Source organism: Carassius carassius, chromosome 35 (genome assembly GCF_963082965.1).
Source record: "Carassius carassius chromosome 35, fCarCar2.1, whole genome shotgun sequence".
Lineage (NCBI taxonomy): Eukaryota > Metazoa > Chordata > Actinopteri > Cypriniformes > Cyprinidae > Carassius > Carassius carassius.
Genome location: NC_081789.1, coordinates 10,715,987 through 10,733,068, shown reverse-complemented (window position 1 = coordinate 10,733,068; position 17,082 = coordinate 10,715,987). Strand labels below are relative to the sequence as shown.

At 44.6% G+C, this 17,082-nt stretch overlaps 1 protein-coding gene across 1 annotated transcript in view; it reads right to left on the bottom strand.

Moving 5' to 3' along the window:
• Window positions 1–17,082, bottom strand: part of pxdc1b (PX domain containing 1b) — a 66,552-nt gene that overhangs the window by 26,423 nt on the left and 23,047 nt on the right. Inside the window, exon 2 of the mRNA XM_059524423.1 lies at window positions 153–244. Within this exon, the coding sequence (XP_059380406.1) occupies window positions 153–244 (92 nt within the window). The remainder of the gene's footprint in view (window positions 1–152; window positions 245–17,082) is intronic.

The window sequence follows — 17,082 nt, the reverse complement described above, 5'->3', positions numbered from 1 at the left end:
CACTTCCAGCAAACCATTCAGGAATATGTTCAGGTAATTATATTAAGCTGTTAGCTGGCAAGAGGTAATAAAAAAATTACAGATGTTTTTTTGTTTGTTGCACTCAAATACACAAGTCCTTTTCTTGCTGGTGTCATAGTTGGATCTCTCACCTTCCAGGGCATGTTAATGGCATTCTTCAGCAGTCGCTCCACTTCATTTAGCTTTGTCTCAATGTCTCTTGCTTCTTTAATCTTGACAAGCCCTGTGTGAGAGCACAAAGATAACAGCATATTCAGCCTTTATCATAAGATAAGCATTCTGCCTCTCACCTCAAGATTTTATGTGCAGTTCAAATTTTAAGATGTGGCTCACTGACTAATTGGGTAACAGACCAATAACTATTTTACCACTTCTTTCATGAGCTTAGCAATCATTGTGCAGTCTAGACGAGGCAAGGAAAGGCAAGGCAAGTTTATTTATATAGCACATTTCGTACATAATTGTAATTCAAAGTGCTTTACATAAAATAAAATCATGAAAAGAAAAAGAATAACAAAAATAAAACAAGCAATTTTAAAACTTTAAAAATGATTAAAACATTAACTTAAAATGAATTTAAAAACAGTTAGAAAATGATTTTACATAAAAAATAAATAAATAAATAAAAAACAGTGAAAATATAGTGCTCATTCAATAAATGCACAGCTAAACAGATGGGTTTTGAGTCTAGATTTAAATGTGACTAGTGTTTAAGCACATCTGATCTCTTCTGGAAGCTGATTCAAACTGCGGGCAGCATAGTAACTAAAGGCAGACTCCCCTTGTTTTGTGTGAACCCTTGGTATTTCTAACTGACTTGAGCCTAGTGATCTGAGTGCTCTGTTAGGTTTATATTCAGTGAACATATCTGCAATATATAATATAGATGCAATATCTGCATCTAATTCTTGCAATGTTTTTTAAATGATAGTATGCTGATTTAGTTACTGCTTTGACATGACTACTGAAACTAAGGTCTGTCTCCAGAATCACAACAAGATTCCTGACTTGATTTTTAGTTGTTTGACCCCTAGAGTCAAGGTATGCATTCACCTTGAGAACTTCATCTTTGTTTCCAAATGCAATGACTTCAGTTTTTTCCTTGTTTAACTGAAGAAAGTTCTGGCACATCCAACTATTAATTTCATCAATGCATTGGCAGAGGGAGTCAATGGGGCTGTAGTCATTTGGAGATAAGGCTAGGTAAATCTGGGTATAATCAGCATAGCTGTGATAGGCAATTTGGTTCTTTCTCATTATTTGACTTAGTGGAAGCATATACAGGCTAAACCAGAGCAGTGCAAGAATTGAGCCTTGTGGGACTCCACATGTCATGGACGTCCACTTAGACTTATGCTCTCCTAGACTCACATAATAGCCTCTCCCTTCTAAGTATGACCTGAACCATTTGAGTACCATCCCAGAAAGCCCGGCCCAGTTTTCCAGTCTCTCTAGTAGTATGTTATGATCGACAGTGTCAAATGCAGCACTGAGATCGTCTTGGTTACGTATGTAACCAACGTTACGAATGGGATCTCCCCCGAGAGCCCAATCACCTTCGAGTGGTACAAAATGAGCCAATGGTACACAAAGTACCTTGGTCTGCGGGATTTGCATCGCGAGCTCCGCCCCGCAGAGCGGGTATATAAGGAGCAACGCGACCAACTCGCATTCAAGTCTTCGCTGAGGAGCCGAGCCAGTGACCCGGCCGTTCAGCGGAACAGCGGTGTGGCAAGGGGACGTAACGTCTCCGTTCCCTCCTTCAGGGAACGAGGGTTACATACGTAGCCAAGACGTTCCCTTTCAGTTGGTCACGTTCGACGTTACGAATGGGGTCCCTTACAAAATGCCACATGGCTGTCTTCCAGCGACCCGTTTGAGTGATAGCACCCTGTCGTGAGGCCAGCATGAGTGAGGGCCTAAGCTCACACAGAATACACTGGGTAGCATATTCCAGCTGGACGTATGCTAGCAGGCTGCCTGCCCATGGGAGGACTTACAGAAGGCAGGTATCTACCAAGGTGGTGATACATAAGAACTCTGAGGTACCCAGCCCGCAGGGTGGAATTTTCAACGACAGAGCTGGCAAGGGGCTTGCCAAGGGAAAGACACATGCTGCGGAGAGACTTACTGTGGACATACACACGTGGGATTGCCCAGAAAGGGGAATCATAACACATGGAGGCACCTAGTCCCACACAGGGCTGACCAAAGGGCATGTACACAAGTGTTGGACATTAACAGTGCTGGAGGAACCCAGGGTTCTGACTGAGGAACTCACCTGAGGGGAATAGCACACACATCCAGTCCGCGGAGTGGAATGGCGCAGCAAGCGGATTGACACCGAGCAGGTCCTTACTGGCCCGAAGAGGCGAGTACCCGGGAGGACACAGGCTCTACACGGAGATTATAAAATCTCGCGAATGTGTTAGGTGTCGCCCAGCCCGCAGCTCTACAGATGTCTGCTAGCGAGGCGCCATGCGCCAGCGCCCAGGAGGAAGCTACGCTCCTAGTTGAGTGAGCTCTCACCCCTAGGGGGCATGGCAGGTCTTGAGCCTGATAAGCCAGGACAATAGCATCCACTATCCAGTGGGATAACCTCTGCTTGGAGACAGCCTTTCCCTTCTGCTGGCCTCCGTAACAGACAAAGAGCTGGTCTGAGGTCCTAAGGCACCGAGTTCTGTCCACGTAGGTGCGGAGCGCACGTACTGGACAGAGCAGCGCCAGGGCTGGGTCTGCCTCCTCCAGGGGCAGCGCTTGCAAGTTCACCACCTGATCCCTAATCCCTAAGTGGTGGGAACTTTGGGCACGTACCTAGGCCGGGGTCTCAAGATAACGTGAGAGTTAGCCGGCCCGAATTCCAGGCACGCTTCGTCAACTGAAAATGCCTGCAGGTCCCCGACCCTCTTCACCGAAGCCAAAGCCGTCAGGAGCGCAGTTTTCAAAGATAAAAATTTTAGCTCTACTGAGAGCAAGGGTTCGAAGGGAGCTCTCTGCAGTGCTGATAGAACAACTGCGAGGTCCCAAGAGGGGACTTGTTGAGGGCGAGGCGGATTGAGCCTCCTTGCTCCTCTCAGGAACCTGATGATCAGATCGTGCCTCCCCAGAGACTTACCTTCAACAGGCTCATGGTGAGCCGAAATGGCGGCCACATAGACCTTGAGGGTGGAAGGAGACAGCCTTCGTTCCAACCCCTCCTGATGAAAGGAAAGCACTGACCCAATCGGACATTTCCAGGGGTCCTCACGCCGTGAGGAACACCAAGTGACGAAGAGGTTCCACTTCAAAGCATAGGCATGTCTAGTGGACATGGCTCTAGCTGAAGTGATGGTAGCTACCACCTGTGGTGGCAAGGTACCTAAACCTTCCGTGACCCGTCCAGAACCCACACATGTAGGTTCCACAGATCGGGACGTGGGTGCCAGAGGGTGCCCCGTCTCTGAGAAAGGAGGTCCTTCCTCAGAGGAATTGGCCAGGGAGGGGCTGTCGCGAGGAGTACAAGTTCGGGGAACCAGGTCCGGCCGGGCCAAAAAGGTGCAACCATGAGGACCTGCTCCTCGTCCTCCATGATCTTGCACAACGTCTGTGCAAGAAGGCTCACTGGGGGAAACGCATACTTGCGCAGGCCCAGCGGCCAGCTGTGTGCCAGGGCGGCCGTGCCGAGGGTGCCCTCGGTCAGTGAGTAAAACAACTGGCAGTGGGAATTTTCTGGAGAGGCAAACAGGTCTACCTGAGCGTCTCCGAAGTGTTCCCAGATCAGCTGGACCGACTGGGGGTGGAGTCTCCATTTCCCGGGGCGAGACTGCTGCCGTGAGAGCTCGTCGGCTGCACGATTGAGCCTGCCCGGAATGTGAATGGCACGAAGCGACCTCAGATGCTTGTGACTCCACAAGAGGAGATGGCGAGCGAGTTGCGACATGCGGCGGGAGCGTAGACCACCCTGACAGTTGATGTACGCTACGGTCGCAGTGTTGTCCGTGCGGACCAGAACGTGCTTGTCCTTCAGCAGGGCCCTGAAGCGGTGCAAAGCAAGACATACTGCTAGCAACTCGAGGCAATTGACATGCCACTGAAGTCGGGGTCCTGTCCAGGAGCCCGACGCAGCATGCCCGTTGCACATGGCACCCCAGCCTGTGGCAGAGGCATCTGTGGACACAACAACATGTCTGGACACCGGTTCTAGGGGCACGCCGGCCCGTAGAAACGAGGGGTCCAACCACGGGGTGAATTTTCTGGAGGCTGGAGTGATGGTCACTCGGAGCGTGCCCTGTTGCCATGCCCATCTCGGGACTCGGTCGTGAAGCCAGTGCTGAAGCGGTTTCATATGGAGTAACCTGAGCGGTATGACTGCCGCTGCGGACGCCATATGCCCCAGGAGCCTCTGAAACAATTTCAGTGAAACCGCTCTCTTGCCCTCGAATTGTCTCAGGCAATTCAGCAGTGACTACGCGCACTCGTTCGTAAGCCGCGCGAACATGGCGACCGAGTCTATTTCCATACCGAGAAAAGAGATCCTCTGCACAGGGGAGAGCTTGCTCTTTTCCCAGTTGACCTGAAGACCCAGTCGGGCGAGGTGTCTGAGCACCAGATCCCTGTGCTCGCACAACTGCTCTCGAGAGTGAGCTAGGATCAGCCAGTCGTCGAGGTAGTTGAGGATACGGACACCTTGTTCCCTGAGAGGAGCCAGGGCTCCCTCCGCGACCTTCGTAAAGACGCGGGGAGACAGGGCCAACCCGAATGGGAGAACCTTGTACTGATATGCCTGCCCCTCGAAAGCAAACCGAAAAAACGGTCTGTGTCGAGGAAGAATGGAGACATGAAAGTACGCATCCTTCAGGTCGATCGCTGCAAACCAATCCATCGGCCGAATGTATTCGAAAATGCGTTTGGGCGTTATCATCTTGAACGGGAGTCTGTGCAGAGCTCGGTTCAAGGCACGCAAGTCCAGAATTGGCCGTAACCCACCTGTCTTCTTGGGTACTATGAAGTAAGGGCTGTAAAAGCCGGACTTCATGTGGGCTGGAGGGACCGGCTCTATCTCACCCTTTGCCAGCAGGGTCGCGACCTCCGTGCGCATGACAGGGGCATCTTTGCCCACCATCGTCACGTGGACACCCCGAAACCTGGGGGGACGCCGGGTGAACTGAATCGCGTAGCCGAGCCTGAGCGTCCGGATGAGCCAGCGGGAAGGCCTGGGGAGCTCTAGCCAGGCTCCCAGAAACCGGATCAGCGGGGTCAAGGGGACTACAGGCGTACCCACGGTGGGGCAGCGTGGTGGAGCAGACAGCCCCGGCATGGGAGGCATCGCGTCCCTTAGCGGGGACGGAGTGCGGGCACTCATCTGACTCAAAGTAGCAAAGAGGGCATGAGAAGGCGGAGCGTTCTCGGGCCGGCTTTGCCTGGAAACTGGCAAGGGGAGAGGGGGACGAAAGCGGCGAGGAAGCACGTCGCCAACTGTCGTTCGTGGCCTCTTGGGACCCGGAGGTAGAGGAAACAGCTCTTTTAGTGAAGGTTTGGGTACCACCGGCCGCAGGGCCAGTGGCGGAAAAAAAAGAAAACGAGAACAAAGGATTCTCCCCCAGCCCTCCTCCGGGGGAAGGAGTGGTCCTGCTACCATCTCCTGACGAGCTGACGTCTCCAACTCTGGGTCGCCCGTCTCAGGAACGCCGCTCGGCCTGGCGTTTGGCAGGCTTAGGGGCAGAGACGGGTTGCACCACTCCTCGCTGTGGCCGGGGTGAAGGCAGCTGCTGTGGCCGAGCAGGAGTGGAGGAGGCCGCAGGGGGGCGCCCTCGGCGACGAGCAGGCTGAGGCGGCTGCGCCAGTGGCAGGGTGGAGGCAGCAGAGGGCCGCCGGGGCAGGATGTGCTTGATGGCCTCGGACTGCTTCTGGGCGGCAGAGAACTGCTGGGCAAAGCTCTCTACCGCGTCGCCGAAGAGGCCATCCTGGGAGACCGGGGAGTTGAGGAGCTGAGTCCGGTCAGGCTCCTTCATGTCTGCTAGGTTCAGCCATAGGTGGCGCTCCTGGACCACCAAAGTGGACATCACCTGACCCAAGGAACACGCAGTGCCCTTCGTCGCCCATAGAGCGAGGTCAGTAGCAGTGTGCGCCTCCTGCAAAACCCCTGGGTCAGCACTACCCTCGTGCAGCTGCCGGAGCAGCTTGGCCTGATAGACCTGAAGTGAGGCCATGGCATGCAGGGCAGAAGCGGCCTGGCCCGCAGCTCTGTAAGCCTTGGCCACAAGCGTGGATGAGAACTTACAGGCCTTGGAGGGCAGCTTGGGACCACCACGCCAAGCGGAGGCACTCTGTGGACACAGTTGCATCACAACAGAATGCTCCACCGGGGGAATCCCAGCATACCCCTTGGCCACCCCGCCATCGAGGGCAGTGAAGGCGGAGGAAGTACCAGAACGGTTTCGGGCAGTTAAAGGTGCCTTCCATGAACTGGTTACCTCCTGGTGCACTTCCGGGAAGAAAGGAACCAGAGGGGGGTGCTGGCGATCTGCATGAGCAGCCCCCAGGAACCAATCATCCAGCCTCGAGCGCTCAGGACAGGGTGGAGGGTTCCACTCAAGCCCGATGCTCTCCGCTGCCCGGGAAAGCACGGCCGTCAGCTAGGGATCAGACTCGGACAACGCTGGCACTCCCGAGGGAGGCAACGCAGCCGAATCCTCATCTCCCGAGGACTCAAGCCCACCTTGTGATTCGGCGATCTACATACGGTCCTCTTTGCGAGCCCCGAATGAGATGTCAGGAGCCTGAGAGGGTCCAGCAAACTCATCCGGAAACTCGACCGGCTGCGGCGTATGTGAGGGGGGTGTGGCCTGAGGAGGTTGGCTCGTCGGGGAAGCCCACACGGAAACCCTCAGATCACCCTGGCCACCAGCCGAAGTAGCCCTTTTACGAGAAGAAGAGCTAGAACGGGGTGTGGCAGAGGGGACTCTATACCTTTTAAGGTAATCGAGTCTCGATCTCAACGCCGAGATGGTCATGTCCCCGCAATGAAACATGAGCCATCCACGAACGCAGTCTCAGCGTGCTGGAAGCCCAGACACGTGACACAACGATCGTGACCGTCACGAGGAGCGATGTATCGACCGCACCCAGAAACACACGGGCGAAATGACATCTTTAAAAAGACGCAAATCGGCCCATATCTCTTTTGTGAAAGGAAATTGCTCTTTCAGAGGTGTTGAAGCGCTCAGGGGAACGCGGGAGCTGTCGCAGGAAACCCAGACGAACCACTGAATCGCGCCGTCACACCAACACCAGCTCTTGCTTGTAACACTCCGGTGATTGCAGCAAGCGATGTGCTCGGCTCCGAAGCGAAAGCTTGAATGCGAGTTGCTCGCGTTGCTCCTTATATACCCGCTCTGCGGGGCGGAGCTGGCGATGCAAATCCCGCAGACCAAGGTACTTTGTGTACCATTGGCTCGTTTGGACCACTCGAAGGTGATTGGGCTCTCGGGCGAGATCCCATTCGTAACGTCGAACGTGACCGACTGAAAGGGATCTAGCAATACCAGCACTGATATTTTGCCAGAGTCACAATTTAAGCGAATATAATTTATTATCTTAATGAGTGCTGTCTCTGTGCTGTGATGCGGTCGAAAACCAGATTGAAAATTGTCCAGGTATCCATTTGAGTTTAAGTATTTGTTCATCTGATTAAAAACTACCTTTTCTATAATTTTCCTATAAAAGGAAGATTAGATATTGGTCTAAAATTGCTCAAAATGGTGTTATCAAGATTGCTCTTTTTCAGGAGGGACTTAACAACTGCAGTTTTTAGGGAGTTTGGAAACATCCCAGAAAGAAATGAGGCATTCACCACTTCTAAAAGATCTGCTTCTAAGCAGTTAAGCACACTTTTGATAAAAGATGTGGGAAGTGTGTCAAGACAGCAGGTTGACGATTTTAGGTGCTGCACTATGTCTTCCAGAATTTTGCTATCAATTGTTTCAAAAATAGACATAGTATCTTTTTGATATTGTGGCCGAATCTGTCTGACCTCTGCATTACTTGAGGATGTGCTAATCTCCTTCCTGATATTGATGATCTTCTCAGAAAAGAAGGAAGCAAACTCATTGCATTTGCTGTCTGATAGCATTTCACTGGGAATCTGACTTGGGGGGTTTGTCTGTCTCTCAACAGTGGCAAAAAGAGTACGAGTGTTATTTAAGTTAATGTTTATAAGGTTTGATAAGAAATTCTGCCTAGCTGTGGCTAGTTTCACATTAAAAGCATGAAGGCTGTCTTTATAGATGCTATAGTGAATTTCAAGTGTTGTCTTCCGCCACATCCGCTCGGCTTTTCTGCATTGTCTTTTCATAGTTTGAACTGCTGTTGATCTTCTCCAAACTGATTTCTGTCTGTTTGTTTTCTTACTGACTATTATTGGAGTAATATCATCAATAACATTCTTAACTTTTGAGTTGAAGTAATCAAGGAGAATATCAACAGAGTCTGCAGAAATACTTGGTGTTAAAGAAATAGCCTCCATAAATAGTACACTTGTGTTCTCGTTTATGCATCTCCTTCTGACAGAGGCAGATCTAGATTCAGTGGTAGCAGAGATCAATATATCAAAGAAAATACAGAAGTGATCAGATAGTGCTAAGTCCTTAGTAACAATGGATGAAATGTTTAGACCCCTACTGATGATTAGATCCAGAGTGTGTCCACCTTTGCGTGTGGGTCCATGCACATGCTGAATCAGGTCAAAAGTGTTTAGAACCATTATCATTTATTTTGTAGTTTTGTTTTCTGCTTTATCTATGTGAATATTAAAATCCCCTGCAATTGCAAAACAGTCAAACTCTGTGGAAATCATCAATAACATTTCTGTGACCTCTTCAACAAATGCTGGAGAGTATTTTGGAGGCCTGTAAATAGTAATAAACAGAATGCGTGGAGCACCTTTCAGCACAATCCCTAGATATTCAAAAGACAAGTACTGACCAAATGACACTTGCTTGCATTGATAGACATCTTTAAATAGAGCGGCTACTCCTCCACCTCTCCTAACAGTCCTGCAGACACTCATGTAAGTGAAGTTAGGAGGGGCTGCTTCATTTAGGACTGTTGCACTGCAGCTGTCTTCTAGGCATGTTTCATTTAGAAACATAAAATCCAGATTGTTTGTGGTTATAAAGTCATTGATTATAAATGATTTATTTTTTAGTGAGCGAATGTTTAAAAGTGCTAACTTGATGGCAGTGCTTTGTGTCTTTACATCAATCTTAGTTTGATGCATAATAGGCTGCAGATTAGATGAGTTTGCCCTTCGGCTTGAGAAGGCCTTAGACTTTCTATCACGTGATAAAACTGAAATAGAGAAAGCTACAGGCACACTGGGTTCTGTAAGCTTGTTCTGTAAGCATTTGTGAATGTTGCTGCTATAATAGCGGGGACCCGACACATATCACTGAGTGCTGCTATCAGTTGTTTTTGGTTCACCTTCAGCAGATAGAGAGTTTGGGCCCTGGCGTTGTGGCAGCGGTCTGAGAGCTCTCATAGGAACAGGGCCCACAGGTGGTTGGGGGGGCTCGCCGTTTTTTTGTTGATATCTGAGGGCTAGCAGCGAATGAGTGAGAGAGTTTAGTCCGAGCATAAACCAATTCCTCCATTTTTTGTGAGAAGCACAAAAGTGGAGATGCTGGAGAGAGGCATAATGTATCTGGTGAGATGGGCTGTGTCTCTGGTGTTTCCGGTGGCTGTGATATGTTGTCCTGGCTTCCCTGGCTTTTTTCCAGAAAGTCGTCCTTGGGTGGTGAATTTTGTAGCTGTTTTGATATATCACAGTCTGTCTGTGAGGAGCTCTGTGGGCAGGGCTCAGCCGGGATAGTGTCCGTCCGCAGTGCTTGTTTTGGCTGTATGGTGTTATCAGTGTCCTTGTGTGATATGTCAACCACATGATGGCTCGGACCCGGTGTGTGTGTGCTGAATGGATTGACACACTCTGCTGAAGGATGACGGAGGAAGAAGTAGATATTTTCCTTAAGCACTCTAGCACCAAGTTTGTTTGGGTGGAGGCCATCCGGTTTAAACAGTTGTCTATGGCCCCAGAAAAGTTTGAAGTTGTCGATGAAATTCACTCCTTTTATACTGCAAGATCTTTGTAGCCATATGTTCAGTCCAAGCATCCGTGAAAACATATTTGTTCCCCTTGCTGGGAGTGGTCCACTGATGAACGACTGAACTTTAAGTCTTCGAAGTGTTTCAAAGAGTTCACTGAAGTCCTTCTTAAGGAGTTCTGACTGCTCTTTCCGAATATCATTCTTTCCCACATGGATGATGATTTGATTTGCAGTCTTGTGCTTTATCAGAATGTTCTTAAGTTCCTTGTTCACATCAGAGACCATTGCTTGAGGAAGGCAGCATGTTGTTTTAGTCCTGCTACTAATGTTTCTGATAACAGAGTCACCCACTATCAGAGTCCTGGGCTCGGCTGCGCTCTGAGCTTAATGCCACTGTCTGCTCGTCCTTGAGCGCCTGTTAGTAGTGGTGTTAGCTGCTGGCTGATCCGATCCATGTTTAATCACATTTGGGGGTTCCTCACCCACATTCATAAATGCTTGAAATCTGTTCTCAAGATGTATAGGGGGTGGTAGAATACCAGTATTTACAAGCCTTGTCATAGTCGAATCTGGGGTAGAGGAAGCTATGGCAGCAATACGAGAAACTCGTGACAATCTGATATCTCGTGTTCCTTTGGGTCTCGCTCCCTGTTTGTGCCATCGATAAGTGTGGCGATCTGTTTCGGCTTGTTCCTCTACACTTGGTATAAACTGTTGAGATTCAGAAGATTCATGGGAATCACCGGCTGTGTGCTGAGGGGTTCCATGACTACGATCTGCTGACTGTTCCGTCTGTTTTGGAAGTCCAGAAAGTAACTTTGTTTTAAGAATCCCAATCCTCTGTAGAAGTTTGCAGCAGTTCATACAACAAGTAGATCCAACAGGAGGCATTTTCTCTCTCTTCTGTTTGAATGTAGGCAGTTGTTATCCCGTCTCAGGAATGTAAGCTGTTAGCAGTGGGAGACAAAGTCTTCTTTTTGTAGTATTATTCCAGTCCCAATGTTTTTAGTTTTAGCGTTTGTGGCAAAAATATGTTGTTTGAGCACTGTGCTGATCTGCTGAAGTAAAAATCTTAGAAAAATCTGAGAAAAGTTCAGAAATAAGAAGCAAAGCTCAGAGCAGTAAGCTAGAATGTCCAAACGGTAGCAAAGCCGGAAGCTTTTTCAAGGGCGCAGCTATATCACTTTCAGGCAGAACCTAAAACAACTTTATTTGACCCCATATAACGTAATGGATCATAAAAATCTTGCCTAATTTAGTAAAAGTTTGGCTTAAATGTGAGCAGGTCTGATAAAGGTCCTGACCTTTTATGTTAACAATACTCAACATTTTTTAACAAGACATTTTTCTAAATTACATAATTTACAAGAGTGGCATACAAGAGAGAATGTACCAAATTACATGGAAGGCCAGGCATTTTTTTTATTCTCTGATGAGCAAAAACAAATGCTGCTAATATTTTCACACAGCTGCTTATGCTTTTCTGTTCAATGAGCACACATGGTGCCATCCCAGTGACAATTCTTCCAGCGTTTATCCTTGTCCTGTCCCATGAATGGTATCCCAGTCTGTCAAAGCATTAAATACTGCTAGATCCGATTACTTTTCTTCTCTTTTAGAAGAAAACAAACATAACCCCAGGTATTTAATCAATACATTGGCTAAATTAACGAAAAATCGCATCAGATAGTGCACTATAGAATCGTACTTTTATGACCACCATCAGTTCGTAGCAGTGAATGAAGATTCACTGTATCATATCGATCACAAGTGCAGTATGGAGTACCTCAAGGCTCAGTACTAGGGCCGATACGCTTCACGCTTTATATGTTACCCTTGGGAGATATCATCAGGAAACATAGTGTTAGCTTTCCATGTTATACTGATGATACTCAGCTCTATATTTCTTCGCGGCCCGGTGAAACACAACAATTTGAAAAACTAATGGAATGCATAGTCGATATAAAAAACTGGATGACGAGTAATTTCTTACTGCTAAATTCTGAAAAAACAGAGGTGTGAATTATAGGACCTAAAACTCTGCATGTAATAACCTAGAACACTGTCTAAGACTTGATGGCTGCTCTGTCAATTCTTCGTCATCAGTTAGGAACCTATGTGTGCTATTTGATCGCAATCTTTCCTTAGAAAACCATGTTTCTAGCATTTGTAAAACTGCATTTTTCCATCTCAAAAATATATCTAAATTACGGCCTATGCTCTCAATGTCAAATGCAGAAATGTTACTCCATGGATTTATGACCTCAAGGTTAGATTATTGTAATGCTTTATTGGGTGGTTGTTCTGCATGCTTAGTAAACAAACTACAGCTAGTCCAAAATGCAGCAGCAAGAGTTCTCAGGAAGTATGACCATATTAGCCCGGTCCTGTCAACACTTCACTGGCTCCCTATCAAACATTTTAAAATATTGCTTATTACTTATAAAGCCCTGAAAGGTTTAGCACCACAGTATTTGAATGAGCTCCTTTTACATTATAATCCTCTAGGTCCGCTACGTTCTCAAAACTCAGGCAATTTGATAATACCTAGAATATCAAAATCAACTGTAGGCGGTATCCAACTCTGGAATAACCTACCTAACATTGTTCGGGAGGCAGACACACTCTTGCAGTTTAAATCTAGATTAAAGACCAATCTCTTTAACCTGGCTTACACATAACATACTAATATGCTTTTAATATCCAAATCCGTTAAAAGGATTTTTAGGCTGCATTGATTAGGTAAACCGGAACTAGGAATACTTCCCATAACACCCGATGTACTTGCTACATCATTAGAAGAATGGCATCTACGCAAATATTAGTCTGCTTCTCTCTTATTCCGAGGTCACCGTAGCCACCAGATCCAGTCTGTATCCAGATCAGAGGGTCACTGCAGTCACCCGGACTCAGTACGTATCCAGACCAGATGGTGGATCAGCACCTAGAAAGGACCTCTACATCCCTGAAAGACAGGGGAGACCAGGACAACTAGAGCTCCAGATACAGCTCTCTCGCCTTGGGCACCAAATAACCTAGAGCCGGCCCTGGACTTGATTGCAAAATAAATGCACAGACACTATTTAAACTGAACAGAGATAGCATCAGTGAATTCAATGATGAACTGCCTTTAACTGTCATTTTGCATTATTGACACACTGTTTTCCTAATGAATGTTGTTCAGTTGCTTTGACGCAATGCATTTTGTTTAAAGCGCTATATAAATAAAGGTGACTTGACTTGACTTGACAAACTCCAGCACTTTACCTCCAATAAATTCTGCTCAAAGAACTTAATCTGGTTCCCCTTTCAGGTAGGCATGCCCACATGCACATCAGATTTTAAAGAGACATCTTTGCTTTTAAAGTGAAACTTGATGAAGTCTGTCATTGATGGAAATCACTCGACTGTTCTAGTCGCTGATTAACTTTTGTAGCTTGAATAAAGATTAATCTATATAGTTTATGCATACAATTTATAGTTTATGTGAAGATTGTTTTACATTCAATTAAATTAAAAGTTGTTATATTTTTTCAGAGCGTAGATAAATGTTAAAAAATAACACTTAATAATTCTACTGTAATGTTGAATGGCTATAATTAATGGCTAAAATTGAGAGGAAGATGCGTTTAATAGAGACAACATCAGCAGTATTATTTGTTAATAATGAGATTTTGTAAAGAGATGTCATTAAATATTTAACCTATACCATCTTTATGTTGTTTCTACTTTCATTTGGAGGCTCAGTGTGAAATGATGACAATATATTAGTAATCAATTAGTCACTTTACAACAATCAATTACAGCAAATGTGTGATTAATTCGTTAGTTTTATTTTAATTATTTTTTTATAATAATTATTTAATTATTTTGTGTTTTTTGATTGATTGACAACACAAATGTTAACCTGTAATAGAAGTTTCTGTTAATATTAATAAATTTTACTGCTGAATATGCATTTAATTTTAAATTCATTATTTTATAGAGCCCCCATAAAGAGATTGGGATGGCCCCCAACCCCCTTGGCCACCTTAAAATTTTCAATACGATAATCCAGCCCTCAAATGAAAAAAATAAATAAATAAAGGTGGCTCGACTTGACTACAGTTTTTGCTTTCAGCTTTTGGTATGGTTCTCTAAACTGACCATTGTGAATACAAATTTTCCCCCATTCACCAATTTTATTTTAGTTGGTCATCAGATGCTTCTGTATTAATTGGTTATTTGTCATAGCTACTTCTTGTGGCAGATTTCTTCAAGTTATGTTTATGACACATACATTGTTGTGTTAATTATATTAAACCACTGTATGGATATTTATATGCTGATATCACCATTGCTTTGTGCAATAAATGCTTTAAGGAAGATAATATAAAATAAATGTAATTAATAATAATTTGAGTTTTAAAATCTTTATTTCAGACCATAGCATCTTTCTTGGACATGCAGGCACAGTGGGCTGTTGTGTAAAGCATTTTCTTCTGCGTATTCTGAAGATCCACTCGGTTCGGGCCAAACAAACATGTTAATTCAACTTGCAAACAGCGTAAATGCATCTGTGCTAAAATGTTCAGTGACAGTCCTTAGAAACCCTAAGAAATAAGCATACCTATATATTTGTTTTTAGCTTCTTTGTTTTTATTGAGCAAACAAATCAGTATAAGTAGCTACAGCATTAGAAATGTTGAAATTGCTTAGAATAATACAAAACAATTGATGAATGGCAATCTAGAATGCTAGTGATAATCTAGACTAAATTATAACACGGATTAATTTCATTCATTAACGTTCAAAACTCAGCAAATAATAATAATACTCTAAAATAATAATAATAATAAAAAATGAATTAAAACTCATTCATCTTGCTGCTCAGAACCGGATTCGAACCGGATATCATACACTGCAGTGAACGCGCTCACAACAGACCCGGAAGAGAAGACAATGCTGAATAAAGTCGTAGTTTTTGCTATTTTTGGACCAAAATGTATTTTCGATGCTTCAAAAAATTCTAACTGACCCTCTCATGTCACATGGACTACTTTGAAGATATTTTTATTACCTTTCTGGACATGGACAGTATATCATACACACAGTTTCAATGGAGGGACTGAGAGCTCTCGGACTAAGTCTAAAACTAATCTCGGACTAATATCTTAAACTGTGTTCCGAAGATGAAATGAGGTCTCACGCGTTTGGAACGACATGAGGGTGAGTTATTAATGACATAATTTTGATTTTTGGGTGAACTAACCCTTTAAGAGTTTATGAAAGTCATGTTTAGTGACAGTTTAAAGATAATTATAATTTGTTTAAAATATAAAATTACTACTAATAATAAATAATTTCAGATCAGTAGCCCATGTACAAAGTAATTTGTACATGGGCTACTTTGTTTAAATTAAATTTGTACATGGGCTTAAATTTGTTTAAAATATAAAATTACTACTAATAATAAATAATTTTCAATCAGTAGCCCATGTACAATGTTGCTCATTATATGACACCCTTAAACTGTAATTTACTGTTTATGTATTCAGTTGAGTTTACAGCAATTATAGTACATTCATGGAGTGTAGCAGCACTATCATAGAATTCAGATCGCTTTATTAGCGAAATTGTTAATAGCAATGTGCATAGCAAATCAAGTCAAATTATTACTTTTGTTTATAGCAGCGGCAACAGAAAGTATCTGGTTGCATGAAATTTCAGCGATAACAGTAAATTAACTCTTTAAAATTGAAAGAGGCTTTTATAAGGAAAAGCAAGGCAAGGCAAGTTTATTTATATAGCACATTTCGTACACATTGGTAATTCAAGTGCTTTATATAAAAGAAAGTAAAATAATCATAAAAAATAATCACAAAAATAAAACAAGGAATTTCAAAACTTTGAAATTGATAAAAAAATGATTTTAAATTACATTAAGACAGTTAAAAATAGAAAATGATTTTACATGAAATGCAGTGCCATCATTTCGGGTTGCATAAAATACAGTGCAAAACATAAAATATAGTGCTATCAGTTTGGACATTACACGACTCATTCAATAAATGCACAGCTAAACAGATGAGTCTAGATTTAAAAGTGGCTAATGTTTTAGCACATCTGATCTCTTCTGGAAGCTGATTCCAACTAATTCTTTGTCATTATTTGACTTAGTGGGAGCATATACAGGGTAAATAAGTGCAGAGCAAGAATTGACACTTGTGGGACTCTGCATGTCATGGATGTCCACTTAGACTTAAAAGTCCCGTTCTTCGTGATCCCATGTTTTAAACTTTAGTTAGTGTTTAATGTTGTTGTTAGAGTATAAATAATATCTGTAAAATTCTAAAGCTCAAAGTTCAATGCCAAGCGAAATATTTTATTTAACAGAATTCCCCTACAAAAAACGACCCGTTTGGACTACATCCCTCTAGTTCCTGCAGTAATGACATCACTAAAACAGTTTTTGACTAACCTCCGCCCACAGGAATACACAAACAGGAGGGCGTGGTCTTGTTGCGCTCCGACGAAGAAGAGGAAGAGTTCCGTTTGTGTTTGTCGCCATGTCGTCGAAATGCTGTTATTTTCATCTCGGAGTCCAGTCAGCTTTGTTTGGCCTTCCCAGGGACGCCGTACTTGGAGATTAATGGTTACAATTTATGTTAACTCGGTTCCCGAAAATTATAATCCACATGTAAAACTATGTACAGCACATTTTGCTGAGGACAGCTTGCTGAGGACAGCTTTCTCAATCTCAATCAGTTTAATGCCGGATTCACACAAAGATTATTCCTGAAAGATGGAGCAGTTCCCTCTTTGTCTGGAGAAGGCGTTGTTTATGGACCACAACCGGTAAGTGTATTTTATTATTTAAGTTAGTGCGTTTAACAGTTTCTGTAACTTATTACACAAAGGGCAACGCTGTTTAGCTTTGTTAACTAGATGTTAGGGCTGTGCAAAAAAATCGAATGCGATTTTCATGCGCATCTCGTCAGTA